The 24,419-nt window shown below is 40.5% G+C and overlaps 2 protein-coding genes across 2 annotated transcripts in view; both read left to right on the top strand.

Moving 5' to 3' along the window:
• LOC139419329 (scavenger receptor cysteine-rich type 1 protein M130-like) overlaps positions 1-24,419 on the top strand; it is a 53,268-nt gene that overhangs the window by 16,516 nt on the left and 12,333 nt on the right.
• LOC139419127 (zinc finger protein 180-like) lies at positions 9,850-16,023 on the top strand. The gene is made up of 2 exons (XM_071169079.1): positions 9,850-10,352; positions 15,298-16,023. The coding sequence occupies exons 1-2, from the start codon at positions 10,085-10,087 to the stop codon at positions 15,999-16,001; spliced, it is 972 nt and encodes a 323-aa protein (XP_071025180.1). The 5' UTR covers positions 9,850-10,084; the 3' UTR covers positions 16,002-16,023.

Raw genomic sequence — 24,419 nt, 5'->3', positions numbered from 1 at the left:
CTTTATCTTATTTAGTGTCTCTTAGATTCTTTATCTTATTTAGTGTCTCTTAGATTCTTTATCTTATTTAGTGTCTCTTAGATTCTTTATCTTATTTAGTGTCTCTTAGATTCTTTATCTTATTTAGTGTCTCTTAGATTCTTTATCTTATTTAGTGTCTCTTAGATTCTTTATCTTATTTCGTGTCTCTTAGATTCTTTATCTTATTTAGTGTCTCTTAGATTCTTTATCTTATTTAGTGTCTCTTAGATTCTTTATCTTGAAGTGTCTCCATTATTAGTCCAGGTATTATTATAATCATCTGTTCATTCTTTGTATTTTTAAACATTTTTTAATAAAGGGGTTTGTTGTTGTTTACCTCTCATGATGTTATTGATTATAAACGTTATGATATTGATTATGATGTAGATTAGTGCTATTTTGTTGTTAGTAGTATATAGATAATGATGTTATTGATTATAAATGTTATGATATTGATTATGAAGTAGATTATTGTTTTGATGTTGCTCTCTAAACTGCCATGTAATCAACTGAATGTTTTTAATAAAATTACAGGCTGTCAGTCTTGTGTGATTCCCCTCTTGGACAGACTACAACATACAGTATGAATTAACTGAGATCAGTCTTGTGTGATTCCCCTCTTGGACAGACTACAACATACAGTATGAATTAACTGAGATCAGTCTGTGTGATTCCCCTCTTGGACAGACTACAACATACAGTATGAATTAACTGAGATCAGTCTGTGTTATTCCCCTCTTGGACAGACTACAACATACAGTATGAATTAACTGAGATCAGTCTGTGTGATTCCCCTCTTGGACAGACTACAACATACAGTATGAATTAACTGGTCATACATTTGGCAGGAGGTTAGGAAGTGCATCTCAGTTTCCACCTCATTTTGTGGGCTGTGGGCACATAGCCTGTCTTCTCTGATTTCCAAATTGACCTCTTGGCAAAGGGAGCCAAAAATTCTGTGGTGCTCTATTCTGGAATATTAACTGGCGTTTGTCGCCCCCTGGTGGAAAGAACGTAATATAATCCTTCTCTCTATATTTCTGTGCATTTTGTACCTCGCAGCACACTACAAATATTCAAAGTTAAACGCCTATATTACCGTTTTGCTAGCAGCAGGATAATATGTTGGCATCACAACAGCATATTATTTTTTTTCTAAATAAACAAAATTATAAAATAAAAAATTATAAAAATATATATATATATTTTTTCTAAATAAGAGTCCCTCTGAAAGGACAAGCTCAAATTTGACAATATAGATTATTTTAGCACTGTAGTTCAATACAACTGTTTTTCCACAGCATTGCAACCACTTTTGAAACAAATGGATAATTTGACATATTTTAATATTGTATAATTTATACCAGCATTTATTTTGACAGTTTTCAAACTAAATACTGGTATGTTGAAAGCTGTTGTGTAGGTCAAGTCAAGCTGTGCCTGGAGAAGTGGGTATTCAGTACTCTAATATAGCAAAACATTTTCCAAACGGCCCAGAGAAGGAAAGGCACCCTGTGTGAAAAGCACGAGAAACAGTGATACACTCTGAATGACCTAAATGATGAATCCCATATTGGTCTGTCACAGTCAGACCAACCCAAGCTGTACTGTTCAGTAGGATAATAGTAGACCAACCCAAGCTGTACTGTTCAGTAGGATAATAGTAGACCAACCCAAGCTGTACTGTTCAGTAGGATAATAGTAGACATTTTATTGAAACAGAGAAACTGAGTCAGAAATTCACAAATTCAGAATTTCAGGGTTTTGTTCTTAAAGTCAGACTTTTTTTAAACAGAAAAACAATCAATTGTTCTAAGTCCATAACTTACAAAAGGAGACCACGTTTGAGGTTTGGGGAAAATCTAAGAAATTTACATTTTTGAGAGTAGTTCCCCTTTAATTCAAGTGTGTTGGATTAGCAGTGTTTATATAGTACAGACACCTAGCACTATTGTTGTATTAGTAGTGTTTATATAGTACAGACACCTAGCACTATTGTTGGATTAGCAGTGTTCATATAGTACAGACACCTAGCACTATTGTTGGATTAGCAGTGTTCATATAGTACAGACACCTAGCACTATTGTTGGATTAGCAGTGTTTATATAGTACAAACACCTAGCACTATTGTTGTATTAGCAGTGTTTATATAGTACAGACACCTAGCACTATTGTTGGATTAGCAGTGTTTATATAGTACAGACACCTAGCACTATTGTTGGATTAGCAGTGTTTCTGTAGTACAGAAATCTTATGTTTATTTGACTCTGATGATAAAGAAATAGAAAATATTCCTGTAAAGGACTGTGTTAAATATTTAGGAATACATCTGTCAAAAAACACTTAGTCAGACAACACATGAATTTCTCTCCTAAAATGAAGAAAACCCAAAATATATGTAATAATTGTCTACAAAGAGATGTTTCTATACTTGGGAGAGTACTTCTGTCCAAGGCAGAGGGACTGTCTGGTTTTGTGTACCCCTCATTATCTTTATGTGTAAATCCTGCTACTTGTAAAGAGATCAACAAGACCTTTCTTGACTTCATCTGGAAAAATAAATCTCACAAACTAAAAGAGTCAGTCCTCTAATAAAAGAGCTGAAGGAGGTCTGGAAGTGTTGGACTTTGTGACATAAATAACACTTTCAAGATCAACTGGTTGAAAAGATGTTTGATCAATACTGATTCAAAATGGTATTTCATTACAAATCATGTGTTTCATAAGTTGGGAGGTCTTCAATTTTTACTGAAATGTATTTATATTCCTGAAAGATTACCCGCTAAATTGGCTAGGTTTCACCAACAAGATTCAATGGCCTGGAAAATATGTTTCCTGCACATTCTTTCCCCACATAAAGCTCTTTTGTGGAATAATTCAGACATGACTGTACGGAATCAGTCATTGTTCTACCCCAGCTGGCATGAGAGGAATAACGACTTTGTTCTTGATGTTTTTTGACAACAGAGGTAATATTCTCATATATGAACAATTTATAACATTGAAAGGGTTTCCAATACCTTTCAGATAGTTTATTTCTGTGGTCAAAGCCGTTCCCAGGGGTCTAACTACACTAATGAAAACTCATCTTATCTTTGGTAATGATCACAAAGTTTATCCAGAACTCAGAGCCGTTCCCAGGGGTCTAACTACACTAATGAAAACTCATCTTATCTTTGGTAATGATTACAAAGCTTATCCAGAACTCAGATTGGAAGGCGTGGGCTTACTTGAGAGATCTTGTTGTAATAAATATATAAGACAAATTCTCCGTTCACAAAACCAACTTCCACCGAGAGGAAAGTGTTTGTGGAACCTGTTTATTATTTCTGACCTTGTCTGGAAACATGCCTGGTTAAGGCCTTACAAATACTGTAGAACAAACAACGTTAAGGAAGGGCACTTTAACATGTTACATCAGATATATCCATGTAATTCTATGATGTCCACATGTGTGGCTGTTGATGATTTCTGTGTTTTCTGTGAAAAAGGTGAGAATCTGTTCCACTTGTTCTTTGATGTAAATTTGTGTCTGAATTTTGGGAAAACCTTGCAAGATACTTATTTACCATTATGAACACTGCCCATGTTTAACATGGAGGATATAATATGTTACCATTATGAACACTGCCCATGTTTAACATGGAGGATATAATATGTTACCATTATGAACACTGCCCATGTTCTACATGAAGGATATAACATGTTACTATTATGAACACTGCCCATGTTTTACATGGAGGATATAATATGTTACCATTATGAACACTGTCCATGTTTTACATGGAGGATATAATATGTTACCATTATGAACACTGCCCATGTTTTACATGAAGGATATAATATGTTACCATTATGAACACTGCCCATGTTCTACATGGAGGATATAATATGTTACCATTATGAACACTGCCCATGTTCTACATGGAGGATATAATATGTTACTATTGCAATGATAACAAGACCATTGAAATGATTGTGCATTTTTTTATTCTTGTTGCCAAATACTTTATACACAAACATTCCAAAATTCTATACCAAAATTACACATTTTTCTGACTGAATTTAAATATTTTATTAAAACATTAACCCTAGTGAATAACAACAAGAATAACATTTTCCTGAATCATTATAGATTTTTTCAGAGTGATAACAACTACACTAAAATAGTTAATGTTTTATTACTTCATTGATATTTTGTGTGTTTTAGTATTTTCTAGTTGATACTAGTTCTGTTTTGTATGATGTAACAATGTAAATTGTTGGTCTGTATTTTGAATCAAAAAATAAATATATAAAATAAAAAATAAAAAGACACATCGTCATCTGCTGACTGGAGGGGAAACACAGTTGAGGAACCAAAAGTTTATTTTCATTTATTTCATAAAAGTTGATTATCACATTAAGTCGTTCAAAGAAAAGCATGTGTTGATTGATTCGTGTTTAATGAGTGAGAATTTAAAACAAACTTTAGACCCACTACATATTTACATTGAACCATAGTTCTGACATGGATCATTTAGACCCACTACATATTTACATTGAACCATAGTTCTGACATGGATCATTTTGACCCCAGAGGCATATCTTTTTTCACAGCCAAAATGTGGTTTATTCCATTTTTCATGACTTTGTCAATCAACTTCTATTAATACATCTACATCCTGGTTTAGTGTTTCTGTATCAATATGGACTTTTAACACATTCACATCCTTTGTACTCCTACTACAATGTGAAAACATTCTACATTGTGACATCATTAAAATACTCCTACTACAATGTGAAAACATTCTACATTGTGACATCATTAAAATACTCCAACTACAATGTTAAAACATTCTACATTGTGACATCATTAAAATACTCCTTCTACAATGTTTAAACATTCTACATTGTGACATCATTAAAATACTCCTACTACAATGTGAAAACATTCTACATTGTGACATCATTAAAATACTCCTACTACAATGTTAAAACATTCTACATTGTGACATCATTAAAATACTCCTACTACGATGTTAAAACATTCTACATTGTGACATCATTAAAATACTCCTTCTACAATGTGAAAACATTCTACATTGTGACATCATTAAAATACTCCTTCTACAATGTTAAAACATTCTACATTGTGACATCATTAAAATACTCCTACTACAATGTTAAAACATTCTACATTGTGACATTAATTCATTGATATCATGAAACAACTCCATCATTAATGTATTTTCTGATGTTTGATCAGAGATCTTTTATCAGAGTATCTCTTGTCACATTGATCACAGCTATGAGATTTCTCTCCTGTGTGTGTTCTCTGGTGTGATATCAGGCTACTTGACTGAAAAAAACTCTTCCCACATTGACTACAGCTGTAAGATTTCTCTCCTGTGTGTGTTCTCTGCTGTATAGTCAGATGCCTAGATGTAACAAAACTCTTCCCACATTGATCACAGCTATAAGGTTTCACTCCTGTGTGTGCTCTCAGGTGTACTATCAGCCAGCTTGAGTGATTAAACCTCTTCCCACATTGAGTACAGTTATAAGGTTTCTCTACTGTGTGTATTTTCTGGTGTGATTTTAGATCTGTTGAACTAACAAATCTCTTTCCACAGTCAGAGCAGTGGTAAGGTTTCTCTCCCTTGTGTGCTCTCAAGATGTACCATCAGGCAGCTTGAGTGAGTAAAATGTTTCCCACATTGATCACAGCTATAAGGTTTCTCTCCAGTGTGTATTCTCTGGTGAGTTTTCAGGCAGCTTGACTGAGTAAAACTCTTCCCACATTGATCACAGCTATAAGGTTTCTCTCCAGTGTGTATTCTCTGGTGAGTTTTCAGGCAGCTTGAATGAGTAAAACTCTTCCCACATTGATCACAGGTATAAGGTTTCTCTCCAGTATGAATTCTCATGTGTACTTTTAGTAATTCTGATCTTAAGTAACTCTCCCACAATCAAAACAGTGGTGAGATTTCTCTCCTGTGTGTACTCGCTGGTGTATTTTAAGTTCTGATGAAGATTTGCAACCTTTCCCACGGTCTGAGAAGCAATGAGATTTATTCCCTGTGGGTCTCTGCTGGTGATTCTTGAGGTGATATGATCTGGAGAGACTCTTCTCTGCCTAGTCAACTTAGTAGTCACATCTCTCTCCTGTGTAAACAACAAGTCAGACAGATGGTTAAAGGCCCACAACAGCAGAAATCCACTGTAAAAGGTGATGCCAACAGCGTAGCCATGATGTTGTACAACAATTGACGTCTGTAAAGAATGTTAAAATTACTTGACAATCGTCTGAAGACAGTCAAGTGAGCAACAAGTCATATTTAGTATTTTTTTCACATTAGTAGTAACAACAATGATTTTAGGCTAGAAAAAAGTAAAAGTTGTTGACATCCTAAGCAGTGTGCCAGATGACTTTTGGTCTTCTATATAGGCCCCTTTCTGTGTTTGCTAAAATTGCAACAAGGGCGATGCACATGCAATTTGGTTGCAGAAACCCCTCCCTTCTAATGCAGAAACCACTCCCTTCTAATGCAGAAACCCCTCCCTTCTAATGCAGAAACCACTCCCTTCTAATGCAGAAACCCCTCCCTTCTAATGCAGAAACCCCTCCCTTCTAATGCAGAAACCACTCCCTTCTAATGCAGAAACCCCTCCCTTCTAATGCAGAAACCACTCCCTTCTAATGCAGAAACCCCTCCCTTCTAATGCAGAAACAACTCCCTTCTAATGCAGAAACCCCTAGTTATGGATGTTGTATATCTGCCTGGAGCAAAAAGGTGAGCAGAGATTGTAGTTTTTCCACAATGTATTCTGAATATGACAACACACTATCAGTGTAAGATCAGGATGCTACTCAAGGAACCTCACATTAATTTCTGTGTCTATTCACTAATTCACCCCCGTGGGGGAAAACTCAGGGGACTTCTCATAGGCTGACAGCAGATATAGCCTCCATTTCCAGGTTGCTTATGAGTGCATTTCGCACTACTTTGGATTATAATTGTAAGGTTCATTTGAATGTCCTGATTAATATAATGTTTGTTTTTGTCGAAAATGTACTACTTTATATTTAAAAACGACTTCAACCAGTAAAATGTTCTTTGGCTACTATTCTAAAATGGATTACATTTTTTAATTTATTATCCATCTTCAGACAATACCCCATAATGACATCACAATACCTCATAATGACATCACAATACCCCATAATGACATCACAATACCCCATAATGACATCACAGTACCCCATAATGACATCACAATACCCCATGAAAGTGAATAAAAGTTTAGAAATGCTTGCATACCAGGGAACTTTTGGCTAAACCAACTATATCATACTACGACCAATAAGCATACTACAAACTCAATGTACGTCACAAATAGTACAGTTAGTATGAGTATTCCAACACAGCTCAGGTCTCTGGGCTGCCATTTTGTTTCTGTTTAAAACCCAGGTTGCCCCTTTAAAAAAGCCACACAACAAACAACCAATCTGCAGTTGAAACAATTACAAAGCTGTCATTATTATTTTACTCCAATGTTTAGAAACAAATGTCAGATTTCCCCTTTAACACCACACACATCAGTCCCACAACTGCTTCTGTTTTTAACACAGTAACGGTACCTACAGTTGAAGTCCAAAGTTTACATACACCTCAGCCAAATACATTTAATCTCATCACAATTCCTGCCATTTAATCCTAGTAAAAAATTCCCTGTCTTAGGTCAGTTAGGATCACCACTTTATTTTAAGAATGTGAAATGTCAGAATAATGGTAGAGAGAATTATTTATTTCAGCTTTCATTTCATCAAATTCCCAGTGGGTCAGAAGTTTACATAAACTCAATTAGTATTTGGTAGCATTGCCTTTAAATTGTTTAACTTGGGTCAAACGTTTCAGGTAGCCTTCCACAAGCTTCCCACAATAAGTTGGGTGCATTTTGGCCCATTCCTCCTGACAGAGCTGGTGTAACTGAGTCAGGTTTGTAGGCCTCCTTGCTCGCACACGCTTTTTCAGTTCTGCCCACTAATGTTCTATACGATTGAGGTCAGGGCTTTGTGATGGCCGCTCCAATACCAGCCACAATTGTACCCGAAGACAGGAAGTGCCTATTCCTCATCTCACCAAGGATAAACTTCAACTCAATCGCCAGTACTGGCGACATCGTGTGGAAGCTGTAGGCATTGTAAACTGGACGCTATCTGTTTTCCCTTGCCATAGACAATACAGAGACTGGCGGAGGGATATTGTTTGTGTGTTTTTTGTGAACAGTTTTCTTTGGGATTTTGCCTCATACACACGTTCGTTCATAGTCACAGACATGATTTAACCAGTTTTAGAGACTTCAGAGTGTTTTCTATCCACACATACTAATCATATGCATATACTATATTCCTGGCATGAGTAGCAGGACGTTGACATTTTGCGCGATTTTTAACAAAAAGCTGCAAAAATTTGCAGCCTCTTTAAGAGGTTTTAAAGAATCCCACGGGGAGTCTTCAGACACGCCCCCAACATCAGTCAAATGGTGGTGAGGTCTGATCTTCCACCAGAGCCACGTAGTACTTTCCTACAAGGTTCGTTACACTGCTAGCTGGTAGGACTCCTTTGCTGGATTAGACTATAGCTGAGATCCCAATACCCATGTAAACATAGCTTACTGGCAGATCAATGAGGTCAGATCCAATACCCATGTAAACATAGCTTACTGATAGATCAATGAGGTCAGATCCCAATACCCATGTAAACATAGCTTACTGACAGATCAATGAGGTTAGATCCAATACCCATGTAAACATAGCTTACTGATAGATCAATGAGGTCAGATCCAATACCCATGCAAACATAGCTTACTGATAGATCAATGAGGTCAGATCCAATACCCATGTAAACATAGCTTACTGATAGATCAATGAGGTCAGATCCAATACCCATGTAAACATAGCTTACTGATAGATCAATGAGGTCAGATCCAATACCCATGTAAAAATAGCTTACTGATAGATCAATGAGGTTAGATCCAATGCCCATGTAAACATAGCTTACTGATAGATCAATGAGGTTAGATCCAATACCCATGTAAACATAGCTTACTGATAGATCAATGAGGTCAGATCCAATACCCATGTAAACATAGCTTACTGATAGATCAATGAGGTTAGATCCCAATGCCCATGTAAACATATCTTACTGACAGATCAATGAGGTCAGATCCAATACCCATGTAAACATAGCTTACTGACAGATCAATGAGGTCAGATCCAATACCCATGTAAACATATCTTACTGATAGATCAATGAGGTTAGATCCAATACCCATGTGTTGCGAACAGGTCGATTGTAGCGGTAGTCGTTTCGATGGAGAATAACTTGACAGTTATTTTGACCGCGGTGGTTATTGAAGTCGTGGTTTCGTGGAAGAAACCGTTGTTGTGCATCATCGTTCAACGCTCCAATACCTGATAATGACCAAACCTGTTTATGCTTTTTGGGAATTTAACTTCAATGAACCTGAAAGTGTTCATAGTATAAACATCTGTTGGGTTGGTAGAATGTGGAAAGACCCACCTCATTGGTTAATATTCCCTGTAGTAGAAACATCTGTTGTGTTGGTAGAATGTGGAAGTATGTTTTAAATTCATACTTATTACAAATCTGCAGTTGTCTGACTATTCTATTATTATGTAATTAAAGAAATGTAAAAATGCATTTTTGTCTGGAAATAAAATAAACATTTATCTGCGTTAACCACTCCAGTCAACATGCGTTTTGCGTTTTTCAGGCGATGCTATCAGAGTGACGTATAATGTAGTGGACGGGACGCTTCTTCAACAACATCTCGTCAGCCACCTCGGTAGCTTCCTAGCGGAAACGTTCAAGCTGTTCAGACTGCTTCGGTCTATATTTACTTCTGTATTTGGAACATAATTCTGTCTTTTAACTAGTTTCCCCATTTCATGTCATATTTCCGTTTAGTCAGGTAACGGTAGCTGGCTTGATAAATGAACCTATCACTAGGCTAGTCGCTAACTAGCTAGGTTAGCTGGCTAACATCCCCGACCATGAGCTCAGCAAGCTACTGCCCTCCTGCTAAAAAAGAGGTCTGCTGGAAGGAGAAAGAAGGTATTTGGCTGAACGTTGTCGTGAAAGAGGAGAATGAAGAGGAGGATGTCACAGTAAACGAAGAAGTAGAGGGTGAGGCTGTTACACAGAAAGAAGAGGAAGAAAACGATTATACTTTTTTTGGAGTGAATGAAGGAGAGATAACTGTCATATTGAAGGAGGAGGAGAGGGAAGAAGAGAAGGAGACAGAAGATCTGAGTAACACCAGTAAGTCCTGTCTTGAAAATAGTTGTTGAACTGATACGTGGTTTTAAAACGGCATTCTACTCTAGTTCTGAGCTTAAATGCCGTTTTTTAATGTAGGAATTGATAAAGCTACACTGTAAGATGTGAATACCATCAAGAAGCTGGCCAACAACAAAACTTGAACAATGGATTTGCACCCAAAATCACAACTTAAATGTCTCACGGAATGGACTTGCCTTCATTCAATACTGCAATTCCACTGTACTAAACTGGAGGCGATTTCCAGCCCACCGTTGACTGCGGTCAAGTGAGCCGACAGTCGCAAAACGCGGTCAGGCCATCTGCTCTTCAGTTTCTTCCTGAATTTGCGTGCGCGAATACACTTTACGGAATGGCTTTTTTTCAGGTAGGGAAACTGAGTTGAATGGACTCTCATGCACAGGTAGTCGAGACGATGGCTACAAATCATTACAAGCAAACCGTTTGAAGCACACTTATTCAATCTTCCATAATAAAAATGATACCAAATCGTTTATTTAATTTTCGTGTTCTCATAAAGTACTTTATCATTGCTAGAGTGTCAAGCTTAGGCTGGACTGGTGTAAACGCTACAGCATACAATGACATTCTAGACCATTCTATAGGCCTCTCTGACTAAGAACCACACAGAGACCTGTATTTTGTAGTGGCTTTAATAACACTTGTGAAAAGTGACTTAAGGTGATTGAGGGATCTAGCCTAGATTAAACGTCATAGGAAGTTTTATCATGTGGAGGTTTCATTCAGGTCTCTGTTTAATTAAATCATCTGTTTGTCTTTGACAGGAGAGAGACCAGACTCTCCTTCTGACAGCAGGAAGAGTCCTTCAGGGAAACCAGACCCCGAGACGTCCAAACCAGCAGGACGACATCACTGCTCCCAGTGTGGAAAGAGTTTTACTCAGTTAGGGAGCCTGAGAACACATAAGAGAATACACACTGGAGAGAAGCCTTACCACTGTTCCCAATGTGGAATGTCGTTTACCCAGTTAGGGAGCCTGCAAACGCATGAGAGGGGACACACAGGGGAAAAGCTTTTCCAATGTTCCCATTGTGGAAAGAGTTTTGGCCAGGTAGGAAACCTGAACAAGCATGAGAGGACACACACAGGTAAGAAGATGTACCGCTGCTCCCAGTGTGGAGAGAGATTTACCCGGTTAAGGTACCTGAAAGAGCATGAAAGAATACATACAAATACACAGGAGGAGAAGACATACCACTGCTCTCACTGTGGAAAGACATTTTCCCAGTCAGAGAACCTGAAAACACATGAGAGAATCGAGAGGCTGTGTTCTGACTTGTGTTTTTGACTGAGAATGTGTGTGTTTGTTTGGGCTGCCAGACTTGAGTTCACTTCGTATAATGTTAGTGCACTATTTTTAATTGTGATTAATCCATTGTCTGAAAGGGTTAAAAACACACTGAAAACATCCAAAATACATCCTATATACAGCTAAAATCTACAATGCCATGTAAACACAAGATGACATTGAGGTTAAATAAAGTGTGATTTATCAATGGAACATATTTTGACACGTCCACTGTGTGTCTCTGTAGAGTCATAATATCCATAACAACTAGAGGTCAAACAGGGAGATGGTTCCATTAATTTTCCCCACAGGGCTGTGTTTTGTTTAGACTCACCCTGGTGTGATGTTTTGATAACCATGTAAACCTCTCTGGGACAAGGTGACTGAGGACACAGTGTGTTGTGAATTTATTGTCATGATTTTAAAATGGTATAACTGCCTTTATTTTAGCTGGACCCCAGGAAGAGTAGCTGCTGCCTTGGCAGGAACTAATGGGGATCCATAATAAACCCCAGGAAGAGTAGCTGCTGCCTTGGCAGGAAATAATGGGGATCCATAATAAACCCCCAGGAAGAGTAGCTGCTGCCTTGGCAGGAACTAATGGGGATCCATAATAAACCCCAGGAAGAGTAGCTGCTGCCTTGGCAGGAACTAATGGGGATCCATATTAAACCCCCAGGAAGAGTAGCTGCTGCCTTGGCAGGAACTAATGGGGATCCATATTAAACCCCAGGAAGAGTAGCTGCTGCCTTGGCAGGAACTAATGGGGATGTCTCTCTCTACTCTCAGATTCGAAAATGCTAATTAGCATCAAAGTAGACAACATGCCTACAAATCCCTGCAAGCTCCTGCAAGTCATCTCTAGCCAACACATTTCATAGAATTGTCCATTGAAATAAATGTTGACAAGTTAATCATTGCTACTTTAAGGCCTGATTGGTGGAGTGCTGCAGAGATGGTTGTCCTTCTGGAAGGTTCTCCCGTCTCCACAGAGGAAATCTGGAGCTCATTTGATCAATGGAATCAGGATGTCTGAGCTCAATATTGAGTCTCATAGCAAAGGGTCTGAATACTTAAGTAAATACATTTGCAAAAATGTCTAAAAACCAGTTTTTGTTTTGTTATTATGGGGTTTTGTGTGTCGGTTGATGAGGGGAAAAACATATTACATTTTAGAATGAAGCTGTAACGTAACTAAATGTGGAATAAGTGAAGGGGTCTGAATACTTAATGAATACACTGTATACCACTGGAAGAGGTTTCTATCATTGGCAGTTTTGTACACAGTCAGGTGATACGTGGTATAGAAAGTCCAATCTTAGGAGAGAACATGGGAGGCACTATACTGTGTGTCTGCAGGTGTCTATCTGGTCAAAACCACTGATACAGGTGCCCCTCCACCCTCTGGTGGGATGGATCATGTCTACAGAGAAACCTACATTCAAATACTTAGATTTGTGAAATTATTAGATATTACTTGTTAGGTATTACTGCACTGCCGGAGCTAGAAACACAAGCATTTTGCTACACCTGCAATAACATTTGCTAAACACGTGTATGTGACCAATAAAATGTGATTTTGATTTGAAATAAACGTCCTATTTATCAAAGCTGATTTTGGATGGAGTCAAAATGACTCCAAAGGATTTTAATTTGTTAAAAGTCCATATTGATACAGAAACACTAAACCAGGATTTAGATGTATCAAGAACAAGTTGATTGACAAAGTCATGAAAAATTGGATGAATTGACTAAACCACATTATGGCTTTGATAAAAGATATGCCTCTGGGGTCAAAATGATCCATGTCAGAACTATGGTTCAATGTAAATATGTAGTGGGTCTAGAGTTTGTTTTAAATTATCACTCATTAAACACGAATCAATCAACACATGCTTCTCTTTGAACGACTTAATATGATAATCAACTTTAATGAAATAAATGAAAAATAAACTTTTGGTTCCTCAACTGCGTTGCCACTCCAGTCAGCAGATGGCGATGTGCGTCTTTTAGGTTCAGGCGACGCTGCCAGTGTGACGTATAATCTAGTGGACGGGACGCTCCTTCAACAACAACAGTTAGTCACCTCGGTAGCTTTATAGCAAACATAGCTACAACATTCACTCTCTTTACACTGTTTTGGTGTATATTAGTCGCTGTGTATTAAACACACTTCTGTCGTATGTACGTGTTGGCCCATTTAATTATATAATTACGTTGTTTGTCAGCTAGCTGGTTTGCTAAATTAGCTTAGAACTAGGCTAGTTGCTAATGCTAGCTAGCGAACATCTCCGACCATAAGTTCACTAAGCTACTCTCCTCCTGCTAAAGAAGAGGAGGTCTTCTGGACGGAGAAATAAGCTCTCCCGAAAGAGGAGGAGGAAGAGAAGGATGTTACAATACAAAAACAAGTAGAAGGTGAGGCTGTTACCGTGAAAGAAGAAGAGAAAGACGTTTCAGTGGAAGAAAAGGAAGACTCTTTCAGAGTGAAAGAGGGGGAGGATGTTACAGTAAAAGAAGAGGAAGCGGAGAGAGGAGGATGTTACAGTAAAAGAAGAGGAAGCGGAGAGAGGAGGATGCAGTTTATGGAGTGAAAGAGGGGGAGATGACTGTCACATCGAAAAAGGAGGAAGACTAAGAGGAGGAAACTGGATATCTGGGCCCGGTTTCCCCAACGCATCTTAACGCATCCTATGGTTCTAACGGTGAACTCAGCCGTAAGATGGTTTTGAGAAACCGGGCCGTGATTAACACTAGTAAGTACTGTCTTAAAAACAGAGGCACAAACTCTGCAGTTGTTGAACTGATGTGTGGTGTTAAAGGGGAAATATGTAATTGCTACATTTATATTATTTATAGCCATTGATTCTTGAAGAATATAACACATACCTCATGAGCTTAGTTCAACTGTTGTACCCCATCAGAACCCCAAATAAGATTTTTTACACCAATGTTTAGAAACAATGTGAATCAACACTGTATAGCCTCAACATGGTTAAAACTATCATGTTGATTTCATGGATGGTCAGTCCTTGCATCCGTAGGTCTGTCTATGAATTTGAGAGTAGTTACATTTCTCCAGACCCATCCATCATCTTATTACCAAAACAGTGGTGGAATGACATCTTTGTTATTGTTTGAACTGCAGATTGGTTGATCGATTGATTTGGCTTTTTTAAAGGGACAACCTAGGATTTAAACGGCAACAAAATGGCTGCCCTGAGACTTGGTTTGGTAAACAGCTGAGGGATGGGGGCTGGAGAAATGTAACCACTCTCACATTCAATTCATTGCCCTCTTGCGCCTATTTTAGCAAACACAGAAAGGGGCTTATATTGGTGACCAAAGGTTGTCTGGCACACTGCTTAGGGGTTCAGCAATTGTAATAACGTATTTATAGCCTACAATCATCAATGTTACTACTAATGTGAAAACAAGACAAAATATGACTATTGTTGCTCACTTGACTGTCTTAAGACAATTGTCAAATCATTGTAACATTCATTACAGACGTCAATTGTTGTACAACATCATGGCTACGCTGTTGGCATCACCTTTTACAGTGGATTTCTGCTGTTGTGGGCCTTTAACCATCTGTCTGACTTGTTGTTTACACAGGAGAGAGACGTGACTATCGTGGATCCTCTGGGGAGCCTCAACATCATGATGCTAACGAGGCAGAGAAGAGTCCCTCCAGATCATATCACCTCAAGAAACATCAGTGGAGACCAACAGGGAAGAAATCTCACTGCTGCTCTGACTGTGGGAAGAGTTACTTAAGATCAAATTCACTAAAAGTACACATAAGAATTCACACTGGAGAGAAACCTTATAGCTGTGATCAATGTGGGAAGAATTTTAATCAGTCAAGCAGCCTGTTATCTCACCAGAGAACACACACAGGAGAGAAACCTTACAGCTGTAATCAATATGGGAAGAGTTTTACTCAGTCAAGCAGCCTGTTGTCTCACCAGAGAACACACACAGGAGAGAAACCTTACAGCTGTTATCAATGTGGGAAGAATTTTACTCAGTCAAGCAACCTGGTATCACACCAGAGAACACACACAGGAGAGAAATCTTATAGCTGTGAACAATGTGGGAAGAATTTTACTACATCTAGTCATCTGATTATACACCGGAGAACACACACAGGAGAGAAACCTTATAGCTGTGAACAATGTGGGAAGAATTTTACTACATCTAGTCATCTGATTATACACCAGAGAACACACACAGGAGAGAAACCTCCTAGCTGTGATCAATGTGACAAGAGATACTCTGATAAAAGATCTCTGATCAAACATCAGAAAATACATTAATGATGGAATTGTTTCATGATATCAATGAATTAATGTCACAATGTATAATGTTTAAACATTGTAGTAGGAGTATTTTAATGATGTCACAATGTAGAACACTAAACGTTTGCCCCCTACATTTTAGAAGGAGTATTTTAATGATGTCACAATGTAGAATGTTTTAACATTGTAGAATGAGTATTTTAATAATGTCACAATGTAGAATGTTTAAACATTGTAGAAGGAGTATTTTAATGATGTCACAATGTAGAACACTAAACGTTTGCCCCCTCAATTGATTTCTGCATGATATGGATATTAGCCTCAGGGGGAAAATCCAGGCTCTGAATTGAAAGAGTGCTATTTATATGATATAACAGAAAGTGACTAACACAAAAAGAGCTGTGTTACACTTACAGCATTGGTGACCCACTTGAATCAAAATGTAGCTAGATGTTTTCTACAAGTTGTCATCTAACCAGTGATGTACACATTATTCCCAGATTCCATGTGGTTTTTGAGCTGTTAGTTTTAACAGGACAACCTCATCTCCCCACTCTCACACAAATGATTTCAACATGATATCGATGAGGGATGAAAAATAAGTGTTGCGTTCCTTTGTTTAACGACCTCTAAATGTAAATGCATCTCTCCAAAATGTAGCTGACTGTCTTCTGCAGGTTGTCCTCTAACCAGCGAGGTAAAATATATCTCCCATTTCCATGTGTTTTTAGTTGTGTTAGTTTCAACAGCACCAACAACCTGATTTGTCCTCTAACCAGGGAGGTAAAATATATCTCCCATTTCCATGTGTTTTTTTAGTTGTGTTAGTTTCAACAGCACCAACAACCTGATTTGTCCTCTAACCAGGGAGGTAAAATATATCTCCCATTTCCATGTGTTTTTAGTTGTGTTAGTTTCAACAGCACCAACAACCTGATTTGTCCTCTAACCAGGGAGGTAAAATATATCTCCCATTTCCATGTGTTTTTAGTTGTGTTAGTTTCAACAGCACCTACAACCTGATTTGTCCTCTAACCAGGGAGGTAAAATATATCTCCCATTTCCATGTGTTTTTAGTTGTGTTAGTTTCAACAGCACCTACAACCTGATTTGTCCTCTAACCAGGGAGGTAAAATATATCTCCCATTTCCATGTGTTTTTAGTTGTGTTAGTTTCAACAGCACCAACAACCTGATTTGTCCTCTAACCAGGGACGTAAAATATATCTCCCATTTCCATGTGTTTTTAGTTGTGTTAGTTTCAACAGCACCAACAGCCTGATTTTCCCCCTAATTGATATCAGTGATTTATTGCTACTTGTCAAAACAACAGTGTTTCTGGTGCTGGTGCATTTTAAAAGGTGCTTGTTTCAGTAATATGATTATTGTTGCAGATGTTTGTGCAGATGGTACATTTTATGTTTAGGTTTTCAGTATCACAAATGGTTTCTGCATGTTGGTTATTAATTTGGACACATTAAAGCTGTGTTTTGACATTGGGCTGTAACACCTAGCTAAATGTCATTGAAAAGACGTTGAAAAGAAGACGATACCCAACGTCCAATATACGTTTGGTTTTAGTTTAAGGTTTTAAATATTTATTTTCAGGTTGTTGTTAATAACGACTTGAAAACAACTTAATTTCAACGTTCTTGCAGTTTAGACACATTGACTGTTGTGTAAAATATTGAATCAACTATTTCACCAGAACCTGTGAATTCAACTAGACTTTATTACAAACAGTAACAAAGCTGAACAATTCCATGGAAGAACTGACTCTTCATTCTTAGTACTTGGCTTTTATACAGTCTGACCCTTACATAACATTCTAACCACTACCCTGCTGCCCCAATAATACACTATATACATGTAATATAGCCTATACAGTCTGATCCTTACATAACATTCTAACCACTAGGCTACCCTGCTGCCCCAATAATACACTATATACATGTAATATAGCCTATACAGTCTGACCCTTACATAACATTCTAACCACTAGGCTACCCTGCTGCCCCAATAATACACTATATACATGTAATATAGCCTATACAGTCTGATCCTTACATAGCATTCTAACCACTAGGCTACCCTGCTGCCCCAATAATACACTAGATACATGTAATATAGCCTATACAGTCTGATCCTTACATAACATTCTAACCACTACCCTGCTGCCCCAATAATACACTATATACATGTAATATAGCCTATACAGTCTGATCCTTACATAACATTCTAACCACTAGGCTACCCTGCTGCCCCAATACTACACTAGATACATGTAATATAGCCTATACAGTCTGATCCTTACATAACATTCTAACCACTAGGCTACCCTGCTGCCCCAATAATACACTAGATACATGTAATATAGCCTATACAGTCTGATCCTTACATAACATTCTAACCACTAGGCTACCCTGCTGCCCCAATAATACACTAGATACATGTAATATAGCCTATACAGTCTGATCCTTACATAACATCATCACTCCACTTTATGAATCTACCCTGCCGTCCCAATATTGAGAGGTGGTATTCTCCTGGACCAGACAGCATCACAGGTGATATTCTCCTGGACCAGACAGCATCACAGGTGGTATACTCCTGGACCAGACAGCATCACAGGTGATATTCTCCTGGACCAGACAGCATCACAGGTGATATTCTCCTGGACCAGACAGCATCACAGGTGATATTCTCCTGGACCAGACAGCATCACAGGTGATATTCTCCTGGACCAGACAGCATCACAGGCGGTATTCTCCTGGACCAGACAGCATCATAGGTGATATTCTCCTGGACCAGACAGCATCACAGGTGATATTCTCCTGGACCAGACAGCATCACAGGTGATATTCTCCTGGACCAGACAGCATCACAGGTGATATTCTCCTGGACCAGACAGCATCACAGGTGATATTCTCCTGGACCAGACAGCATCACAGGTGATATTCTCCTGGACCAGACAGCTGGGTGAATACACTATATATACAATAGTATGTGGACACCCCTTCAAATTAGTAGATTGGGCCATTTCAGCCACACCAGTTGCTGACAGGTGTTTAAATTTAAGCCCACAGCCATGCAATCTCCATAGACAAACATTGGCAGTAGAATGGCCTTACTGACGATCTCAGTAACTTTGAACGTGGCACCATTATAAGATGGTACCTTTCCAACAAGTCAGTTTGTCAAATTCCTGCCTTGCTGGAGCTGCCTGGTCGACTGTAAGTGCTGTTATTGTGAAGTGGAAACATCTGGGACCAACAACGGCTCAGCCAAGAAGTAGTGGGCCACACAAGCTCACAGAACAGGACCGCCGAGTGCTGAAGAGTGTAACGTGTAAAAATCGTCTGTACTTGGTTGCAACACTCACTAACGAGATCCAAACGGCCTCTGGAAGCAACATCAGCACAAGAAACTGTTTGTCAGGAGCTTCCTGAAATGGGTTTCCACGGCCGAGCAGGTGCATACAAACCTAAGATCAATATGGGCAATGTCAAGCGTCGGCTTGAGTGGTGTAAAACTCACAGCCACTGGACTCTGGAGCAGTGTAAACGTATTCTCTGGAGTAATTAATCATCTTCACCTTCTAGCAATCCAACACACTAATCTGGGTTTGGAGGATGCCAGGAGAACGCTACCTGCCCTAATGCATAGTGACAACTGTAAAGTTTGGTGGAGGAGGAATAATGGTCTGGGGCTGTTTTTCATGGTTCGGGCCTTTTAGTTCCAGTTAAGGGAAATTAATGCTATAGCACAGAATGACATTCTAGAGGAATCTGTGCTTCCAACTTTGTGGCAACAGTATGGGGAAGGCCCTTTCCTGTTTCAGCATGACAACGTCCCTGTACACAAAGCGAGTTCAATACATGAATGGTTAGTTGAGATTGGTGTGGAAGAACTTCACAAAGCCCTGACCTCAATGACGTTGAACGCCTTTGGGATGAATTGGAACGCCGACTGCGAGCCAGACCAAATCGCCCAACATCAGTTTCCGACCTCACTAATGCTGTTGTGGCTGAATGGAAGCAAGTCCTCACAGCAATGTTCCAACATCTAGAGGAAAACCTTCCCAGAAGAGTGGAGGCTGTTATAGCAGCAATGTTCCAACATCTAGTGGAAAGCCTTCCCAGAAGAGTGGAGGCTGTTATAGCAGCAATGTTCCAACATCTAGTGGAACGCCTTCCCAGAAGACTGGAGGCTGTTATAGCAGCAATGTTCCAACATCTAGAGGAAAGCCTTCCCAGAAGACTGGAGGCTGTTATAGCAGCAATGTTCCATCATCTAGTGGAAAGCCTTCCCAGAAGACTGGAGGCTGTTATAGCAGCAATGTTCCAACATCTAGTGGAAAGCCTTCCCAGAAGACTGGAGGCTGTTATAGCAGCAATGTTCCAACATCTAGTGGAAAGCCTTCCCAGAAGAGTGGAGGCTGTTATAGCAGCAATGTTCCAACATCTAGTGGAAAGCCTTCCCAGAAGAGTGGAGGCTGTTATAGCAGCAATGTTCCAACATCTAGTGGAAAGCCTTCCCAGAAGACTGGAGGCTGTTATAGCAGTAAAGGGGGACCAACTCCATGCAAATGCCCATGATTTTGGAATGAGATGTTAGATGAGCAGGTGTCCACATACTTTTGGTGATTTAGTGTACATATTCCACTCTCTCCCTGAGTCCATGCCCCAGACCGACAGACAGACAGACAGACAGACAGACAGACAGACGGCTGGACGGACAGACAGACAGACAGACAGACAGACGGCTGGACGGACAGACAGACAGACAGAACTACTAGCCACCCCTCCACTCTCTCCCTGAGTCCATGCCCCAGACAGACAGACAGACAGAACTACTAGCCACCCCTCCACTCTCTCCCTGAGTCCAGGCCCCAGACAGACAGACGGCTGGACGGACAGACAGACAGACAGAACTACTAGCCACCCCTCCACTCTCTCCCTGAGTCCAGGCCCCAGACAGACAGACAGACAGACAGACAGACAGACAGACAGACAGACAGACAGAACTACTAGCCACCCCTCCACTCTCTCCCTGAGTCCATGCCCCAGACAGACAGACAGACAGAACTACTAGCCACCCCTCCACTCTCTCCCTGAGTCCATGCCCCAGACAGACAGACAGACAGACAGAAAGACAGACAGACCTACTAGTCACCCCTCCACTCTCTCCCTGAGTCCAGGCCCCAGACAGACAGACAGACAGACAGGCAGACAGACAGACAGAACTACTAGTCACCCCTCCACTCTCTCCCTGAGTCCAGGCCCCAGACAGACAGAGCAGCAACACCGTCAGAACTATAGCAGTCTTCATTCTGAAATGACTCTGGTCTTCTTCAGAAGTAGTGCAGTAGTCTACAGGGTTCAGAACTCACCTTTTTAAACACTTCTTATCACTCATATCATAAGGTTTCACATGTGTTTGGTTACATAGTGCCCAATGTGTCCCTCCCTGGAGCCCGAAGGCCCCAGGCTCAACAGCATTACTCTCCATCCTGCACCATCATTACACACACCTGCTCCCCCCGTCACGCGCATCAACGATTATTGGACCTGGACTCAGTCACCCCTGTCATTACCTTCCCTACATCTGTCTGGTTCCCCGATCTGTTCCCTGCTTCAGCATTAATTGTGGTTTGTGGTTTTGTACCCGTGTGCTGACGCTGTTCTTGTCTTTGTCTGTTCCTGATTAAATGTTGATTCCACGTACCTGCTTCTCATCTCTGGCGTATGTCCTGACACATTGTTCTTCTGAGTGATAAAACAGCAAACATTAAGACTGTTTACTTATCAGACCCACATATATATCAAATTTACTATAATATACTATATTCATGTGCTTTTAGTACTCACACATGAATCATATCCTGTATGTGTTGTTTTGAGCCAGCAGTAAAAACACACTGACAGGACAGTTCCTCTTATGGCCACTAGGTGATAATCTGGTGTCACAGTGTTGTTTTGAGCCAGCAGTAAAAACACACTGACAGGACAGTTCCTCTTATGGCCACTAGGTGGTAATCTGGTGTCACAGACACAGGACTGTAGACTAGAAAGAAGCATTGTCCCAATTATCCTCCTTTCTCCTAAAGTGTGCACTTGTTCTCTTCACTGAAATGACTGGTTTACTAAATATAGTGGAAAACCCCACTTGATAACAAAAGGTAGAGTCCTCTGAGTGGAACGGTGTGACAAACAGTACCTCCTCTCCTCTTCTCCCCTTCTCCCTCTCCTCTTCTCTCCCCTCTCCTCTTCTCCCCTCTCCCTCTCCTCTTCTCCCCCCTCTCCTCTTCTCCCCTCTCACTCTCCTCTTCTCCCCCCTCTCCTCTTCTCCCCTCTCACTCTCCTCTTCTCCCCCCTCTCCCTCTCCTCTTCTCCCCCCTCTCCTCTCCTCTTCTCCCCTCTCCCTCTCCTCTTCTCTCCCCTCTCCTCTTCTCCCCTCTCCCTCTCCTCTTCTCCCCCCTCTCCTCTTCTCCCCTCTCCCTCTCCTCTTCTCCCCCCTCTACTCTTCTCGCGTCTCCCCTTCTCCCCCCTTTCCTCTCCTCTCCTCTCCTCTTCTCCCCCCTCTCCTCTCCTCTTCTCCCATCTCCCTCTCCTCTTCTCTCCCCTCTCCTCTTCTCCCCTCTCCCTCTCCTCTTCTCCCCCCTCTCCTCTTCTCCCCTCTCCCTCTCCTCTTCTCCCCCGTCTACTCTTCTCGCGTCTCCCCTTCTCCCCCCTTTCCTCTCCTCTCCTCTCCTCTTCTCCCCTCTCACTCTCCTCTTCTCCCCCCTTTCCCTCTCCTCTTCTCCCCCCTCTCCTCTCCTCTTCTCCCCTCTCCCTCTCCTCTTCTCTCCCCTCTCCTCTTCTCCCCTCTCCCTCTCCTCTTCTCCCCCCTCTCCCCTCTCCCTCTCCTCTTCTCCCCCCTCTACTCTTCTCACGTCTCCCCTTGTCCCCCCTTTCCTCTCCTCTCCTCTCCTCTTCTCCCCTCTCACTCTCCTCTTCTCCCCCCTCTCCCTCTCCTCTCCTCCCCCCTCTCCTCTCCTCCTCTCCCCCCTCGCCTCTTCTCTCGTCTCCTCTCCTCTTCTCTCGTCTCCTCTTCATCTTTTTTGTCACTGACTTCTCACCAGTGATGTCATCATGACCAGTAACCTGTTCCTCTCTTGGCCCAGCCTGACCCTGACATACATCATCAGGCCTGTTGAGTTGACTTGGGTAACAGACCTCTAGCTTCTACACCACATCCCCCCTTCTCCTGCTCTAACATGAGACCTCATCAGTACTAATTTTGGGTGCTGGTACTGTTTATATTTAGGTGCTGGAAGATTAAGCCAATATTCTATAAGAGGTGAACTCAAGCAGTAGAAAGTTAGAGGTGATATTATAGGACACACTATGTGTAACTTTGCTGCTCTGTCAGCAGTTTCCTGTGGAGTTTTTTTAACATATCAGTTTGCTGTAGTGTGTTCAACCACTGATCCAAGATAAGTTGCTAAGAAGTTAATCTCACATCATTGAAGTAAGGACATAATGAGAGAGAAGTCATATAGCCTAGCAGTATTTTCCACTCTTCAGTCCACTCTTTTTGACAGCAGACTGTGGAGCCCCAGTTAGAGGCAGATATGATACCTGCACTGATACTGATGACCCTGTTGTGGAGCAGAGGTAGGATGCTGTTATACTGATATACACTTGTGACAGTTACTGAGATATGTTTTGATATTGTAAGATATATTATAATTTGCAGGGTTAGTAAAATAACATACAACTGGAAGCAGACAGTAAAAATGTGTCTCAAAGCAGGACAATGATGTGATCACCTGTAAATGTACTTTACTGTAGTCTAACTGTCCATCTGGGGACAGGCACTAATGTCAGTTAAGTTGTGATGGTGTCCTGCATCTGACTGTTGTATATTCAGTGTGTCAATGATTGATTGTATCTGTCTCTATGTAAATGAATGAGAGTATATATTATGTATTATATATTATATTGGTGTTATGTTAGAGTAGGAGAAGGGAGGGGTGTAGATGATAGAGGTCTATGAGCTGAGTCAAGATCAACAGGTTCAACACTATACGTCACGAAGAGAGAGAGAATGAGAGAGAGAGAGAGAGAGATGAGAAGAGAGGAGGGGTGGGGAGAGAGATTTGAGGAGGAGGAGAGAGAGAGGGTAGGGAGAGAGGAGTGTTGGGGAGAGAGAAAGGGAGGGGCAATAGGAAAGGAGGGCATAGAGCAAGATAGGTGAGAGAGGAGGGTAGGGGAGAGAGGAGGGTAGGGGAGAGAGATTTGAGAAGGAGAAAAGAGGGAAGGGTAGAGGAGAGAGGAGGGTAGGGGATAGAGGGGAGGGTAGAGAGAAGGGGAGGGGAGAAAGGAGGGAAGGGGAGAGTGGAGGATAGGAGAGAGAAGGGTAGAGTATAGATGATGGGAGGGAGGGGATAGAG

The sequence above is a fragment of the Oncorhynchus clarkii genome, chromosome 10, assembly GCF_045791955.1.
Source record: "Oncorhynchus clarkii lewisi isolate Uvic-CL-2024 chromosome 10, UVic_Ocla_1.0, whole genome shotgun sequence".
Taxonomy (NCBI): domain Eukaryota; kingdom Metazoa; phylum Chordata; class Actinopteri; order Salmoniformes; family Salmonidae; genus Oncorhynchus; species Oncorhynchus clarkii.
Note: the sequence above shows the minus strand (reverse complement) of the source record. Positions and strands in the feature narration are given on the sequence as shown.

Bases quoted from the DNA above. Each gene is read 5' to 3' on its own strand.
- LOC139419127 (XM_071169079.1), top strand. From the start codon at position 10,085: ATGAGCTCAGCAAGCTACTGCCCTCCTGCTAAAAAAGAGGTCTGCTGG. The intron at 10,353-15,297 runs GTAAGTCCTGTC...TTGTTTACACAG, and splicing joins AGAAGATCTGAGTAACACCA to GAGAGAGACGTGACTATCGT.